The sequence below is a fragment of the Typopeltis vanoorti genome, chromosome 20 (assembly GCF_054136105.1).
Source record: "Typopeltis vanoorti isolate ZY-2024b chromosome 20, IOZ_Tvanoo_1.0, whole genome shotgun sequence".
Taxonomy (NCBI): Eukaryota; Metazoa; Arthropoda; class Arachnida; order Uropygi; family Thelyphonidae; genus Typopeltis; species Typopeltis vanoorti.
This window is the reverse complement of record NC_143568.1, coordinates 77477507-77494637: the sequence shown is the minus strand read 5'-3', so window position 1 is coordinate 77494637 and position 17131 is coordinate 77477507. Positions and strand designations below refer to the sequence as shown.

The window sequence follows — 17131 nt, the reverse complement described above, 5'->3', positions numbered from 1 at the left end:
AGCACACATCTGCAGGGCAGAAAGCTTCAGCACAAAGGTCAAGTTCTACCCTGGATATTTTCCAGTGGACGTATTGCAAAAATTGCTTCATGTATGTACCAAAAACTGTGAAAGATTTGTGGACTATTAGAGTAAAAAAACAAAACAAGGAAAACAATAATGTATGTGAAAAGTGTATTGATAGCTTACAGCAATTAGAAATGGGAGCTAGAGTCGGGACCATAGCAGAGGAGTTTAGGCAAGAGTTAGTGAAAATGAAAAGTGAAATGAAATAGCTAGAAGATAAGATTAAAAAGAAGAGATTAGCTTATGTGAATGAGGTGGAAGTTGCTGTTATGAAGAAAGAGTCAAAAGATAATGATATATCATTGTATGGGGACTTCATTCATTAGAGGTGTCACGTTTGGAGTGGGTCTCCTGCAATGAGTGCTTTGGCTTCATGGACTACTCCTATATACAATAATAAAGAAGTATGTGAGAATAGATTTCTTACATGAAGAATTGTCAGTGAATGGAATGCATTTATGGAATATGTTGTTAATGCAGGGTGTACTAAGGAATTTAAGATTCAGTATGATAGATTTGTTGTCAGTTGAATGAACCTCCCATGATAAGAACTGCTGACTCCATGAAGGGTGTAACAATAATAATAATCTACCACCCAACCCCATCTGTTCCAATTTAATAACTAGCTTGTCATGTCACAATCCATTGAAGGCCCTTGCAAAACCTAAACATACTAATGTATATGCATTTGCCTTGTCCAATGTATTCATCACCTTTATAATAAATAAGCAGATTGCTAAAATACGATCTTCCTTCAGCAAACTTATGCTGTCCATCAAAAAGAATTTTGCTGCTGTCTACACAGTTCTGATTCTCTGCCTTCACTAGTTTCCACAGACAAGCAGATTGCTCTATAATTCAAAGCCTTAGTCTTATCACTCCATTTATGAAGCAGAACAATTTTGCCCTATTTCCATTTCTTTGAAACTCAGGCTAGTCTAAGACTCATGTTAAAAAAGGTAAGTTAAAGTTGTTGTTAACTGCCTGGAACATTCCCTCAAGACACATGATGATATACCATCAAGTCCCATGGTGTTATAGACATCAAGTTTATTCAATTCCTCATATACCTCCTGCTCACTCACCATCAGTGGTTCCCCTTCCCCATTCCCACTACTCTCAAGTTCTGCATTATGTCACAATCACGAGGATGGAATACATTTAATACCGCTATTATATTCTCCTCACTGTTTATCATTCTCCCATTATCATTGACCAATGTCATCCTTCCATAATCATTCTTTCTTCTAATGGCCACATCGAATAAACTCCCTAGAATTTTTTTTTTAGGCATTTTTTAGTCTTTTGCATTTGCTAACTGCTGCTCACACTGCACTTTTGCTACCCTTACCAAGTAAGTCACCTTCCTAGATTACTCTTTGTACTCCTCATATAACTGATTATTGTCACTCATCTTGTGCTGCCTCTACAATGCCTTTTCTTGCAGATTACATGCTTCACCTCTTCAGTCATCCATTTTACATCTACCTTATTTAATCTCCTAACTTTTGGAATACACTCAGTCATTGCCTCTGCCAGATGGTTTCTAAGTTGATCAAGCAGTTGATTTCCTTCCCTATCCAATTCCTCATTCTATGATATTGCTGTAAACCACTTCCTGAGTTTGTCATAATCACTCACCTTATAGTTCCACGATCAAGCAGTTGATTTCCTTCCCTATCCAATTCCTCATTCTATGATATTGCTGTAAACCACTTCCTGAGTTTGTCATAATCACTCACCTTATAGTTCCACGCATAACCTTTTCTCACAAAAGCCCTGCTATGACTGGCCACCACCCAAGTGATCATTTCATGGTCACTTTCATAAACTGGTGAAAGATTTGACACTTCATTTACAATGATATCTTCTGATGAAATAATCAGAAGATATCATTGTGAAATGAAAACTCAACAAATTCATTCCCTTTGGTTCCAAATGCTGTCTCTTCATTCTAGTCTATATTACCACAATTGAAATCACCCATAATGATTGCCCTTTTCTTATTAGCCAGATCAATTTGCCTAAACATTTCCTTCTTATAGCTTTCCACATTATAGGTCTATAGCAACACCCTAATAAACATTTCATCCTATCCATCTCCACTTCACGTGATACTGCTTCACTATTTGTCACTATTTGCATCTCCACCCTAGATGGACACAACCCCAATACACACACACACCTTTACTTGTTCTCTGTGATTTATGTCAAACTTCACAATACTGTGCATTTGTGACAGTCTACGAACTGTTCCAGCAATTTATCTCCTCTTACCAAGTCATAAATTCATGTCTTAATCATCTCAACTTTTATATTTGTATGAGGGAAGGCTTCTTTTAGAAATGCTCCATAATACAACACATAAAGTTTACTAGTCTATTCATAAGCAATAAACAAGTGCATTTCAGGTCCAGATGATTCTTAAAATAAAAAAAAATAAAATAAAATAAAATAAAAATAAAAAAATAAATGCACCAGCTCAGTTAAATATACTACAAACAATCTGGATCCTCTTTGGTAAATAAAACAAAATTTTCAAGATGACATAATTGAATTGAATCAATTTGCATTGTCTGAGATGACTTAAAGGACAAATCTGAAACACTCAAGAACTTAAAATTACATAAACTGATTACTAAAACAATGTCATGCTTCTATAAAGAAATGGAACTTTCAAACTTCTGAATGAAATGGAAAAATAATATAACAAAAAAAAAAAAGTATAACAGAGCTACAAGTTTAAAAATCACAGGCCATAAGAAAACATTCAAACCTTCACTAAAGTAAAATTAGTTAAAATAAATTCAATTTTATTTCTGGATATTCTACAAAGTGGGATGTTGGAATTCTTTAATATCATTAAAACATCTATTAAAATTCAGAACTACATTAGTGATTTTTTTTGACCACAAGTTAATCACTTTCACAAAAAACTGGTTCTAATCATACTGAATTATGATTAGGCCTTATTTCTTGTAAAATGATTTTACTGTAGTCATAGGAGTTGCAATTATATCATTTTGAACATCTCAAAGAATTCCAATGTTGTACATAATACATCATATATCAAAATAATAAGAGTGATGACATGTGCTATGATAAGGAAAGAGTGCTATAATTAAGCAACAAATTAAACTAATAGTGATTTTAAACATCAAAATCTGACTTCTTTACCTGCCCCTCCCCTCTCATCAAACTTCTGTAGGCTCTAAGTAATGCACAAGCCAGAATAGAGAAGGCTTTAACAAATTCTATATTTATTAAAATTAATTCAGTAACAATTTGATTTTTAAGATTTCCTTACATATTAATATCATCAATCATAACCTTATGTAGGATGAATAATGTGATCATAATATCTTTGAAATGAATTCCAAATGACCTTGTTATTGTTACTGACCACTTATTTTTCATTTCATCAGATTTTATAAACAAACCTTTAACACTTCCATGCATGATGTGGAAAATAATGCCTTGCTTCATATCTTGTGTCTTCCAGGTTTCTGAAAAGATAGGTTAAGTGACTGCATGATACCAGAGAGCAAAAGTGATGAATTTCTGTCACATTTTAAAACATCCCACCTACAAATCCAGTTTATTATTGAACACAATGAGAAGAGATACTTCCTTTTAGACAAGCTTAAATTATTAGATAGAATGGAAAGGCCATCAAATAATTTAAGATGATTAAAATGAGAGGAATAATCTCCTGTTGGCAACAAACAAACAGTTATGCCATGAAGGAGCTTTCTTTTATACTACCATTCACTTTTAATCATAAAATATTGCATTTGGGAAGACCCAAAACTTTTTTGCTTTTTTTGTAATATATAGATTGCGAATAATTTTTGAAGCTGACAAACATTCTTCCAAGCCAACACTGATGTTTTCCTTTTTGCAATAATTTATCAAAGAGAAACAGTCAAAAACAATTTTTGAAATTGCATGCTAATGACAAATTTTACCATTTAGCAGTGTAGTACCTACTTTACTAATGTATGCATTTGTGTGATCTTTCAGAAAAAGACACCTCTAAATGAACTGAAATTTATGATATGCTTCAAGGTGGATGGGGAGGGAGGGGATATGCCAGTATTATATAAAAAGTTTCCTGTGATCAAATATTTGCTTCAAAGTTTTTTTCTTTTCTCTGTATGATGCACATAATAAAACTGCACCACTGATTACTTGTGAAATCAGTTTCTTCATATAACACTTAAAACTATGAAAGATTAGAGCGATTGCTTTTGATATGTTCTTTAAACTAAGGTAGCAAAACTAATCTAGAAATTTGATATAATTATTCCCATTTTATAGCATTTCTGTTTTCCAGATGTTCTGTAATTGCAAAACAGGTAAAATCACACTGTTTAGATAATAACTTAGAGTTCTGTGAAGTATAACACACAGAAAAAAATATATATATACACACGTCAGTTTTATTTAAATGTGTTTTTTCAATAAGATCACAGAAGTCTTCACATACTGGATGAAGTTAACATTAGTCATTGGCAAATAATAAACTTCTGACTGGCCTCTGAGGTAAAAAATTTGCATTTAGTATGATTTATTGCATAAATTATCAGCAAACAACAATAGCTACTTGCTGACCAGGACAAATATATCAGCTTCAAAAAATTAACAACACATGGATTATTAAAACAATTCCTGTATATGTTTTATCTTAAGCACTAACTAAAATTTTCATTTCTATTCCATTATTTTTTATGCTGAGTCCCCTAATAAGTATTTCCCAAACAAGATTCTACTTGGATCAGATTTTTGTTCAGAATTAAAAAAAAAAATAGCTTCTAGAAGAAAATGTAACTGTGTTAGGTGTGGATTTTTTTTACAGCCGAGAAATGGTATTTCAGATATGTGTTCCTGTTTGCACACTACAAAGTTAAACATCATCATCATATATAATTATACACAGATTGTGTATATGTTGAACAAAAACTAAATGCTGCCACTCCACTGTGCAAATTTTTACTTTCATTTTTTTTTTTTTAAATATCAGTGTTCTTAGTAATAACAATCAAACGAACTGCACATAAACAGCTGGATAAAAACATATTCTTCAAGTATTCGTAAAGCCAGAACATATCCAGTTTTAGATAAAGAATTAGTCTTTTTACCAAGATCAATCGTCATCAGATAATAATGAAATTCTTGTACAAATGAGTTTTGGATTTTGGTATGTTGAAAAGGACTAAACGTACAAGTGTGCATCACAAATAATGTTCAACATGAGAATTCTAAAAAAAATAAAAATTTCATCTAGTGAAATTATAATGCACTTACAAACTGTAAATTCTTGATGATAGAACTGGTTAAAGCAATCTACAAAGTGAATTTAATACATAAACTTCAAGCCACACATGAATGTTATCATAATGTCAAGTATGGTCAAATACGTACTGTGTGAATGCTCCTTTAGCCCTCACCACACTTTCCACCCTTCACGAGTCTGTGATAATGAGTCATGTATTTCAGACCACTGTTGGTTCATCATGAACACAAGAATATATTGCTGATGGAGACACTAGTCTAAAATTCCTTCAATATTTTAGTTTTTTCCCAAAAATATTCTACTGCACTGAGATGAGGACTCTGTACCAACAGTTAAGTTTTTCCTACAATTTTTCTGAAACCATGTTTCAATAGTATCTGCAGTATCACATGGTGCACTGCTGTTGTGCTAAAAGAGGTAAGTCTCTTTCATAAAACTGCAACAATGCAAGAAGCATTATGTTATCTAAAAATGTAGCACATCTAGTGGTATTCATCCTACTGCATTCAAAGGTTCAAATTTATGTCAGGAGAAATAGACACAGGCAACTGCAATTCTGCTGTTCAAACTTCATAGCTTTGATGCACTTTGAGGCAAAATGCATTTCTCAAACATCTACCACTTGCCATCAAAAAAAAAAAAAAAAAAAAAAAAAAAGATTTGTTGCTTCATATCAATGATTTCCAAAAGACTATGAATAGGGCTTGATCATAAACAGTTTTCTGTATTTTCAGCTTATCTGCATGTTGGTCATTACAAATACCTGTTTTGTCAATTATCACTGATTCTGTCATAATAGAATAACCATAAGAAGAAAGGATTACGCAATCATCTTTAAAGAGCACTCAGTCAAATACTGTGAAGTAACCAACTATTGTGACATGGTACCTTAAAACAAATTCAGAGGATAGCAGTAATTAGTTGATTTCGCCCATTGATGGAATATACAGAATTTGAGCCATCCATAATGAATATTAAAACTCAAAAAGTTGAGAAAGAAGAATTCCCGACTTTCTGGAAAAAAAATAAAATAAATAATTTATATTCATTCTAAAAATCTAAAAAAAATATTTGTCTGTTTTCTGAGTTTCTGCTGAGAATCACTATAACATCAATATACCATAGTGGATCATGGTCCATTTGAAAAGTGTTTCAGAGTCAACCAGAATTTAGAAAATCCACAAACATAGGCAATGTGCATAGACAAAGATTTTATTTTATAATTTTGAATGTTTTTATCTTCAATGATTGTTTATAGTGGCAGAGAAGAAATTTGCTTCTTTCATAAGTGCTTCAAGATATACTATACTACAAGGGTGGTCTGAAAAGTTCTCGGCCTAACAATGAAAAACCAGATTTATAATTTCAAAATTATTTTTATTATTCAACATAATCTCCTTTAAGACTAATACATTTATTCCAGCAATGCTCCAGCGCTATTATCCCGTCCCTGTAGTGGTTCTCAGTAAGATCTGCAAAATACCCCTCTACAGCTGCAATCAGCACTTGATTCGAAGAAAAATGCTGACCAGTGAGGAAGAGTTTTAATTTTAGGAAGAGACAGAAGTCAGAGGGAGCTAAATCTGGGGAATAGGGTGGATGTTCCAACAATTCATAGTGCAGATCCCTTAACTTTTCCATTGCCAAAACACCTTTGTGGGCAGGTGCATTGTCCTGATGTAGGATATATTTTGCATGAAGAATTGCAAATGAAAATGCTTTGCGCAAGATGGGTGCTGCACTTGCTCACAGCAGATCAAAAATGCACCCGCATGAAAATCTCTGAAGAGTGCTTGGAGCATTTTAACAAGAATAAAACTGATTTTGCGTTGATTTATTACTATGGATGAGACTTGGATTCACAATTACACATCAGAATCCAAACAGCAAACAGAAGCTAGTTGTTATGCACCAAAGAAGACAAAGTCAGTTCCATCAGTAGGAAAGGTCATGACATCGGCGTTTTGGGATGCTAGTGGCATTTTGTTTATTAATTATCTTGAAAAGGGTAAAACAATAACCGGGAAATATTACTATGATCTTTTAACCAGACTAGACAAAAAAATTCGTGAGAAAAGACCCGGTTTGCAGAGAAAAAAAAATCATCTTTCATCAGGACAATGCACTTGCCCACAAAGGTGTTTTAGAAATGAGAAAATTAAGGGATCTATGGTATGAATTGTTGGAACATCCATCCTATTCCCCAGATTTGGCTCCCTCTGACTTCTATCTTTTCACAAAACTAAAACTCTTCCTTGCTGGTCAGTGTTTTTCTCCGAATCAAGAGGCGATTGCAGCTGTAGAGGGGCATTTTTGTAGATCTTATTGAGAACCACTACAGGGACGGGATAATGGCACTGGAGCATCACTGGAATAAATGTATTAGTCTTAAGGGAGATTATGTTGAAAAATAAAAATAATTTTGAAATTATAAATTCGTTTTTTCATTGTTAGGCCAAGAACTTTTCAGACCACCCTCGTACATTATATAGCATGAACAAAAGTTTACAAAATAATCAGATCCCAAATAGAACATGTAACTATGATATATTAACAATAGAGATATATTTGCTTGACTGGTGAGCCAACACGAAATTTTATCAAGCTCTATGAAAATGAAATAGTCATGACGTCCTGCACTCAAGTATAAATAAACTGTGCAACTGAGATTGCATGTGTTAATGTTTGGCTAATGTGCAGCAGCCCTCTGAAGATGACACAAGAGGAAAAAAAACTGAAGATAAAGATATTCTAGATATCTGGAGTAAATAGCTGGAGCCAGCCTGGTTGGCCGAGTCATTAGCATACCTGGTCTCCAAACAACAGGTCGTGTGTTGAAATCCCACCATGGATGTTTGTGATTATTTTAAATTGGGAAATGAATTTCATTGGCTGGTATAGACCACTGCCCCACTTATTGGAGGCCTGAAATGACTTGAAAAAGTTCCATGTTTGGTGTCTAGAGCAGTTTCCAGACTGTGTAAAAATAAATTTTAAAAAATTAAAAATATATATATACATATATAATTGATAAAAATATTTAAAAAAAAAAAATCCTTAGCCTACCCACGGTACAAATGTACTGCAGGTTTACTAATAACCTTTCATGGGTGGAAACCACATAAAAAAAAATTACTTTGAAAGATGGCTAAATGAAACATGCATTGACAGCACAGTGGCAGAAAACACTCAAGAGGAATACATTCACGAGTACATATCAATATCAGAGACAGAAAAGGCGATCAAAAACTTGTAATGTGAAAAGGCAGCTGGAGTAAATGATATTCAAGTTAAGAAATGCTTGGATATGAATGTATAAGAATTTTAGTGGCTATTCAGAAGACCTGGTTAGAGGATTGAATTCCAGATGATTGGAGTAGACTCTCCTTTTGTTTTTCTGAGTCTCTTCTATTAGAAGAATTAAATAAAATAAAACTTACTCTATTACTTAATGGATACAGCTAGACTATGATGCCCAAAATATTTGATAATTATCATCCCTTTCCCAGATTGCAATCTGATGTCGAAAGGATCCATATATCCTACCTTAAATAACATCCAAACAAACAGCCAGAACCCTTCGCAGGTATAATCTGTATTACCACCTAACCAGTTCAGAAGTCGTCATCTTTCTTACTGCCTATCAAAGATACATCATCATCTCAATCCTTGCCTTGTGTTTATCTATCAAGTACCCTATTCTTATCATCTTTTCAACTTTGGGCATTCTGCTACAATTAGAATCTAAGAACATCAAAATTATATAAGATTTTTGGAATCTGAAGGTTCAAGCTTGCTTCTCATGTCATCGACACAGGACAGAGTTCACTGGAACCATACCAAGATGCTATACTACAGTAGGTTCAAATCTGATCGTCTATTTTTTGAATCACATGAAGTCCTAAGCCACCATCCAAATCTGTTGGAGAGACTGTACGCCTATCTCTAAGTTTTGGGAAGTGATTGCTATTAATTGTTTATAATTTTTTAATTAATTATACATCTATACCCATGTCTCTAAACTCTAATAGTGTTTCATCCTATTGTACAGCTGCAACTAAGACTGTGATACTATAGGTGTGCTATATGATGCAATCTTGAATTCATAATTTAAATATTGTTACCAATTCCTATGCCTTCTCACTGACTGAGGCTCATGACATATTGAGCAAAATATATAGAAGTAACAAAGTCTATATAGTTTTCTTATGTGTGAAGCCATTATTTAAAACATTCTACTATGTCTAATGTGCACGTCTCTATTAAACATCTAGAATTACAGAGCAATTTCCCTACTTAGTATTCCTAGTAAGATTTAAGCAAGTATACTTGAGAAAAGGCTGAGAAAAAATGTGAAAACTTGGAAAAGAACATGCTGGGATTGGAGATCTCCAGGATCAGATTTGAACTTGAAGACAAATAATCAAGAAATCATGGTAATATAACAAGGATTTGTATTTATGCTTTGTTGATTTGGAAAAGGCATATGACAAGGTGCAGACACAGAATAGAATCATAGATTACTGTTTGCCAATATCAAGTTGATACTCAAGCAACAGGTGAATGCAGAGTTTCAGAGTCGGAGAGAGAGAGAGATAAGGACAATGAGCGAAGAGAATACAAGTGTTTTGGAAATGTATTGGAAGAGAGAAACAACAAAGTGATATCTGCAATCAAGAGAGCAGTCAAACAAAGAGTACCAAAGACAGAAAAGAAGATGTGGATCTCACAAAAGACATTAAACATAATTCAAGAAAAATAAGCATTAAAGATTAGGAGAGACCTGTGGAAATGGAAGAACAGTATAACAAGAAATGCAATGAAGTGAAGAAGGCAGTTAGAAGAGATAAATCAAAATGGCTAGAGGAACAGTGCAAAGATATTAATAAATACCATGGTGAATACAGAACAAGACAAGCATATAAGATAAGAAACATCAAAGAGATGGAACCTAAGGAAGAGAATAATAAAAGATGAAAATGGTGAAATTTTGATGAACACATAAAATAGAAGAGAGAGAGAAAGAGAGAGACAAGATACTGAGTTATATAAGACAGGAAGATGTTGAGGTCCAAAAGAAGTTAATTGATGAATCGAGAGAAATATCAACACCAAGCACAGAGGGAGAAACAGACATAATGAGAGTTTAATTGATTTTTCATGTAAGGTGCAAGGACAGCAAAGGTCAATACTGTGCCAAAGCAAAGGCTGAATACTGAGAGATGAGGTGTGAAGACCATAAAACCATTAAAGCCATAGGAATAATGAGATCACTGGAAAGATGCTGAAACATGGTGGTGAGGTGATCATAGACTAACTATACCGGTTGTGTAATATGGCATGAGATGAAGGCAAAGCACCAAAGGAATAGACAAGATCAATCCTTGTGAATATCCATTCACAAAAATAGAAAGCAAAATGAGATGCAAAAAATTACAGAACAATAATTCCAATGAGTCTTATGAGAAAAGTACTTATGATATTAACAGAAAGAAAATCTGGAAGATGAGCAAGCAGGATTTAGAAGAGACAGGAGTAATATACACCAAATATTAATGTTAAGATTAACTGTGGAGAAAGCTTTATCTGTTTTGTTTTCTTTCAGAAAGCACAATATACCTAGTCTAGCCATAAATACTGTTACAACTTGAACAGTGCATAAATCTTTAATCTATTAGTAAATCACCTACAGCTTTCAGCAAATACAAACCACATGCATATAGTAGAATTAAATGTTTGAAATGTCCTCCTTTTGCCTTCGTGCATGCCCAAAGTCTATGAGGCCACATATCAATGGTGGCACACGAAACATCCAATGGAAACACTCCAAATCCACCTTCAGGCTGGCAATGCTCAGGTGTCATTTCTTGCAGGCTAATCCCTGAAGTTCTGACTACAATTTGAAGTCCAATGGATTGGCCACATGGAAGATGACTTCCAGATGGCCGATCAGGTGGTGATATGTGGTGGGGCATTGCCTTCAACCACTCTCGTGTGATCCTCACTTTATGTGCAGGAGCCGAGTCCTGTTGGAAGTCTACTGCCTACCGTGAAACAAGGTGTATTCAGGGACCATACAACAGGTACCAGCATGGTGTTGATAAACTTTGGCAGAGATTTTGATCCCTTTCTTGCAGAAATGAAACTTGGATACCCCCCCCCCCGATATACCAACTCTCAAACTATCACTAATGCAGGGTGATGATCTCTCTGAATCTTGGATGCTATGGTACATGCTATGCAACCATCTGAGGCATATACCCTATCGTTTTTGGCAATTAAATAACTCTTCAGTCATGAAAATATTCTCATCTCTGAAGAGGATATATATATCCATGTCTGACGTTCACATAGAGAAGTGCTTTTTTATCACCCTCTGCCACATAAGTTGTGCTGTTAGGAAGTGTCCAGTAGAACAACAATAGGCTCTCACTTCCAGGTCATTAGTTAGTACACATGACATCATTCTCTGCAAACGTTCATCTCTTGCAAACATCACTTTCTGCATTCTCACAAGATTACAGTGGAGGATGCCTTCACAGCCCTTACAAGCTGTTGTGTCCTGATGCAGCGTGATCAACCTGTTCTTTTGTCAGATGTCTTCTGTATCGTTATGATGATTAATAGTCTGATACTTAAACATACTACTGGTCCTGAGTGTTTTTAGCATATTGAGAATAACACATGGCTGCATTCCAACCTTGTGAAGTGCTATTACAGCTACACGGTTCTCATAATCTCATCATTGTATATTAACTTATGAGTTAATATACACAGCTAAACAATTCTCTCTCTCTATTAATAAACATGTGAATGTTGTTTGTGCATAGCACCACTAATAAAACTGGGCTCGCAAAATTCTGTGGGGAGCACAGGGATGTGCAAAAATTGGAACAGTATTTATGGCAAGACTGTGTAGATCAGAAAGTGACATGGGCTGCACTCAAAGCTTATGGAGTAAACAAGAACTTGATATATGTCTACTGCAGGACATCACTGACAATGCAGAGGATGCTGTGAAAAACGGTGGATAAACAGGAAGATAGTTCCGGACAACAAAAGGTACTAGACAAGGAGACCTAATATCCCCAAGCACTGTCCTTTCCAAGCTTTTGGAAAGAAGAATCAATGTCATCAAAGATAATATCAGGGGAATTTCAATAAAAGGTAAAAATATAAATAATTTACAATTTACAGATGACAGTCATTACTGAAGGACATGAAGAGGAACTAGAAAGAGCAGTGCTGAAGTTAAGTGAAGTAGGAAAAATATATGGATTGATAGTGAACATCGCTAAAACAAAATCCATATTTGGAGAATGAAAAAGAAAATAAATGTTAGTGGAAAAGAGCTGGAAGAGGTTAGGAATTTCACATACCTAGGAAGCAACATGATGCATAATTGAGACCAGGGGTGTCCAACCCGCAGCCCCACAAGATCTTAGACTTTTATCATTATTATGTATTGTGAAAAATATGCTGTCTTTCTTTCCAGTTTGATACAGGAATTTGAGATTAGGTTTCAAGATTTTAGAAAAAAAATTATCAATTTTTTTGTATATTTGCGATTTAGTTGACATAAATACATTACCTTCGAATTTTCAAATGGAATGTATTGAGTTGCAATCAGATATTCAACTTAAAGAAAAATTTGATCATGTCTCTTTGCTAGATTTTTATAAGACCTATCTTCCCATAGAAAAATATCCTTTACAAACAAACACGCTTTATTCTATCACTGCTTTTTGGAAGTATGTACATTTGTGAACAACTATTTTCAAGAATGAAGCATACAAAGAGTAAAGTTAGATCAAAAATTTCTGACAAGAAACTTGAGAGCTCACTACAAATTGCAACCACTTCCATCGAACCAGACATTAATGCATTGGTTTCATGTAAACAAGTTTCATGTAAACTAGTTTTGTCTTTATGCTGCCCTCTTTTTTAATGCTATAATAAAAAATTTTTAAAATAAAGGAAGTTTTGTTACTTATATACGTTAACTATATTATACATTTTATATGCAGCCCACGACAATTCCTCTTCACTCAATGTGGTCAAGGCAAGCCAAAAGGTTGGACACCCATGATTTAGACTGTAAAAAAGAGATAACATCTCAGATAACAAAAGAGAAAGTAAACCTACAGGCGATGGACAAGATATGAAGTAGTAAATCAGTGAACCTTCCATAAAGTTGAGATTGCTGGAAATGGTTAACAGTCCAATACACAAATATCCTATTGATCATGATTGTTTTTAGCATGCTGAAAATAACACATAGCTGCATTCCAACCTTGTAAAGTGCATATTCTCAAGTGATGTCTATAGTTGTGAGACATGGGAAATGGTCTAAGAACCTGTGAGATGAATATTTGCTTTCAAAAGCACATGTTATAGAAAGATTCTACAAATTTGATGGGTGCAAAAAGTAACAGATGAAGTACTATATAGCAAAGTTAACTGCAAAGAGAATCCACTGCAGAAAATAATTTAAAGGACATTAGAGCTTTTTGCATGTATCTGTATAACAATAGAACGATCAAAAGCTTGATACTTGGTATATCAGACACCAATGACCACTGGACACATGGGCAATGATGATGATGTGACAAGGTTTGATGTTAAATCAGGTGTGAGACAAAGGTGAACATTATCTCCACTGTTACTCTCCTCATTTATCACATTATGAAGTGATAGTGATAGTAACCTGGTATCAAAATTAGATATGTTAATCTCAGCTCTCTACTTTATATACAGATGATGTTATTCTGCTAAAATAAATCTGGTATATGTCTGCAAGATTCCCTGACTAAACTGAATACCTGTTGTATTAAATTTGGTATGAAAATCAGAAATAAAAAGACAAAGACAATGAAAATAGGCAGAAGCATTGAAAACATCAACTGCATTGTGAATGGAGAACCAATAGAACAAGTAAAATATTTCAACTAGGTACAATTATTAATGAAGATGGCAAATTAAATATGGAAATAGACAGCGAATTAGCAAATCTGGTATGGTAAGAAGTCAAATGAATAAATTTATATGGATTAAGAGAAAAATTAGCCAAAAAACTAAACTAGCTGCACACAAGACAGTGTTCAAACTAATTTTAACTTATGGATCTCAGAGCTGGGTTAAAAACACCTCAATAGTCTGGAAACCACAAATATTAGAGTTCTAAGGAAGATTAGGAGAGTGAACAGATGAAATGATCTGTTAATATGATGGCACTATCATATTAAATATAAGGATATTAAGGAAATAGCTTGACATTGTTAGCATTCAAGAATATGTTAGCAGAGCTAATCTCAGGTGGTATAATAAATTAAACAGAACAGGAGAAGATATATTAGCAAAACAAGTGTTCTTTGCCAAGATGGCAGGAAAAAGACCCATAGAAAGACCAAGATTTAGATTGATACATTTAAGATAGATTATAAGTGCCTTATAAGACAGATATATAAGAGCTAATAATATTAGCATCTTGACAGATAACAAATTAAGTTGGAGGAAAACTGTCAATAGGCAGTTAGTAATGATGAAACCTTTTCATGTAGTACTATAATCATATCTTCCCTCCCCCACACACTGATGGTACCTGTCAAGAATTTGATGATGAGGCTTCATAATTTTATTCTTGAAAAATTGTAAGGTGGTTTGTGTATCTAATCCACTTTGGCCAGTTGGAATGTTAATAATATTAACATTCCAACTGGCCAAAGTTGGAATGTTAATAATATCTTATTTTATATGTATTTAAAACAAACTAGACATTTTAAATACATATAAACTGCAATGTATAAATCAAAAATTGTACTGCTCTTCATTATTTTATTAGTCTATGATAGAATATTATTCTATACAATTACAGTAAAGGGTAGCTGTAATTATATTTTGTAATTTCAGAAAGCTAAGAGGTACTTGGTAGAATAATATTAGTTTTTAAATAATGGTTTCACACATGTAAATGAAACTAGAATTCTTCTTCTGCTTTCTCAACGATTCAGGGAGAGAGAAGAAGATGCGGCTATAACATTCAAAATATGACCACAAGAATAACTAATACAGCATGTGCACACTTCCATGTGTCTCAATTGCAGCTGAACAAGTAGGGAGAAATACTATTAAAGTTCCAGGGAAACAGACATAATTAAAATTAAGAGGAGAGAATCATGTATGTCTTCACATGATTCAAGAAACAGATGATCAAATTTAAACCTATTGTAGTACAACATCTTTGTTTGATTTGAGTGAACTCTGTGTCTAGTGTTGATGGCATGAGATACTTTGCTTCTCATGCCATCTTCCAGAAATCTTACATAATCTTGATGATCTTGGATTCTGATCTAAGCAGAATGAGATCAGAGTAGCAAAGTCGACAGGAACAAGGTATTTGATAAACATCCAGGCATGGAAAGAAGTGATAATTTATCTTTAACAGGTGATGGGAAAGAAGATAACTTCCAGGATGGTTTGAAGGTGGTATACAAATTATATCTGTAGAGAATCCTTGCTATTTTTCAGAGGTCCCTTTAAGGTAGGGTATGCAGATCCTTGTAACATCAAACTGCAGTCTGGCAGAAGGATGATAAATATTATTTTTTGGATTGTGGTTTTATTGTATCTATTAAGTGATAGAGTGAGTTTTATTTTATTTAATTCTTCTAACAGAAGAGAGTCAGATGAACAAATTGTGCCTGCAGTGACGGCCCGTTCATAAGCACTGCGACACTGCAGCACCCCCAAGGAAAAAATGAAAAATTTAATTTTGTTTGTGTTTATAAATAATAACAAAGCATTACAACATTATATAAATGCAGTACAACATGTTAAAGGTTACAGCTTATGTTTTGATTTAATAGTTAATTGGAATTGTTCAATTAAAGCTTTAGATTACAAAAAAAATGCACTGTGATCTAACGCCGATGTTCGTTTGCTGTCATTGCACGCTACGTCATTCCCAACTGTAACTGCTCACGCAGCTTAGGAGCCTTATATCTGTGAGATATGATTTATCATTGGCGCGTGTTCGTGGTGAACTATTTTTTTGTAAATCTTATTTTATTTTGTTAAAATAAATATAATTAAATAAATAAATATAATATAATTATTTATTTATTATAGATACAAGGCTGAATTATGATGAGTGTCACTGTTGAAAATATGAAAAGAATAATATTTTTTCAATTATCGTTACACGAAACAAATGCACTGCGATCTAACGCCAATATTCTTTTGCACTTGTCATTGCTATTGATACTGTTGGATTCTGAATATATAGAGATTGGAGTAATTATTATTTGCTACAGAATCCAACATGATCTTCCATCACAAAGGCTAAACTTGTAAATATTATTTAATGTAAACAACTTATTTTATAATTTAATATTCATATAACTACCTTAATTTTGTCTAATATTTAATTATTTATTCAAAGATATATGTATTAATAATGAAAAGACTGTATTAAATATTATTAAGCTATTTTATTTATTACTATGTTAATATTATAAGAACTTGTGTTTGATAATTTAACTGCGCATTAATTGAAATGTAAATATTCCTTATTTATTCCTATTTGTAGAAGTTTAGCGTTATGCAATACCTCAATTTTATTATATTTTGTTTGGTTGTCATGGAGACATGTGTAAGTGAGCGAGCACGTTTTGGAACACCACGTGAGAAGGTTTATTGAAAAGAGTTTTAGATCACGAGAACAATTTAGGCGGGAAGAAGAGATATATAAGCGATGAACGCTGAAATTAG

The 17131-nt window shown here is 33.6% G+C and overlaps 1 protein-coding gene across 6 annotated transcripts in view; it reads right to left on the bottom strand.

The window, feature by feature from the left end:
- Positions 1 to 17131, bottom strand: part of brm (ATP-dependent helicase brm) — a 677861-nt gene that overhangs the window by 602937 nt on the left and 57793 nt on the right. For 5 of the 6 annotated variants that reach the window (XM_090410652.1, XM_090410651.1, XM_090410655.1 and 2 more), the window contains exon 4: positions 3507 to 3572. The exons of the other annotated variant lie outside the window; for it this stretch is intronic. In XM_090410652.1, the coding sequence (XP_090266778.1) occupies positions 3507 to 3572 (66 nt within the window). The remainder of the gene's footprint in view (positions 1 to 3506; positions 3573 to 17131) is intronic. 6 annotated transcript variants of the gene reach the window in all.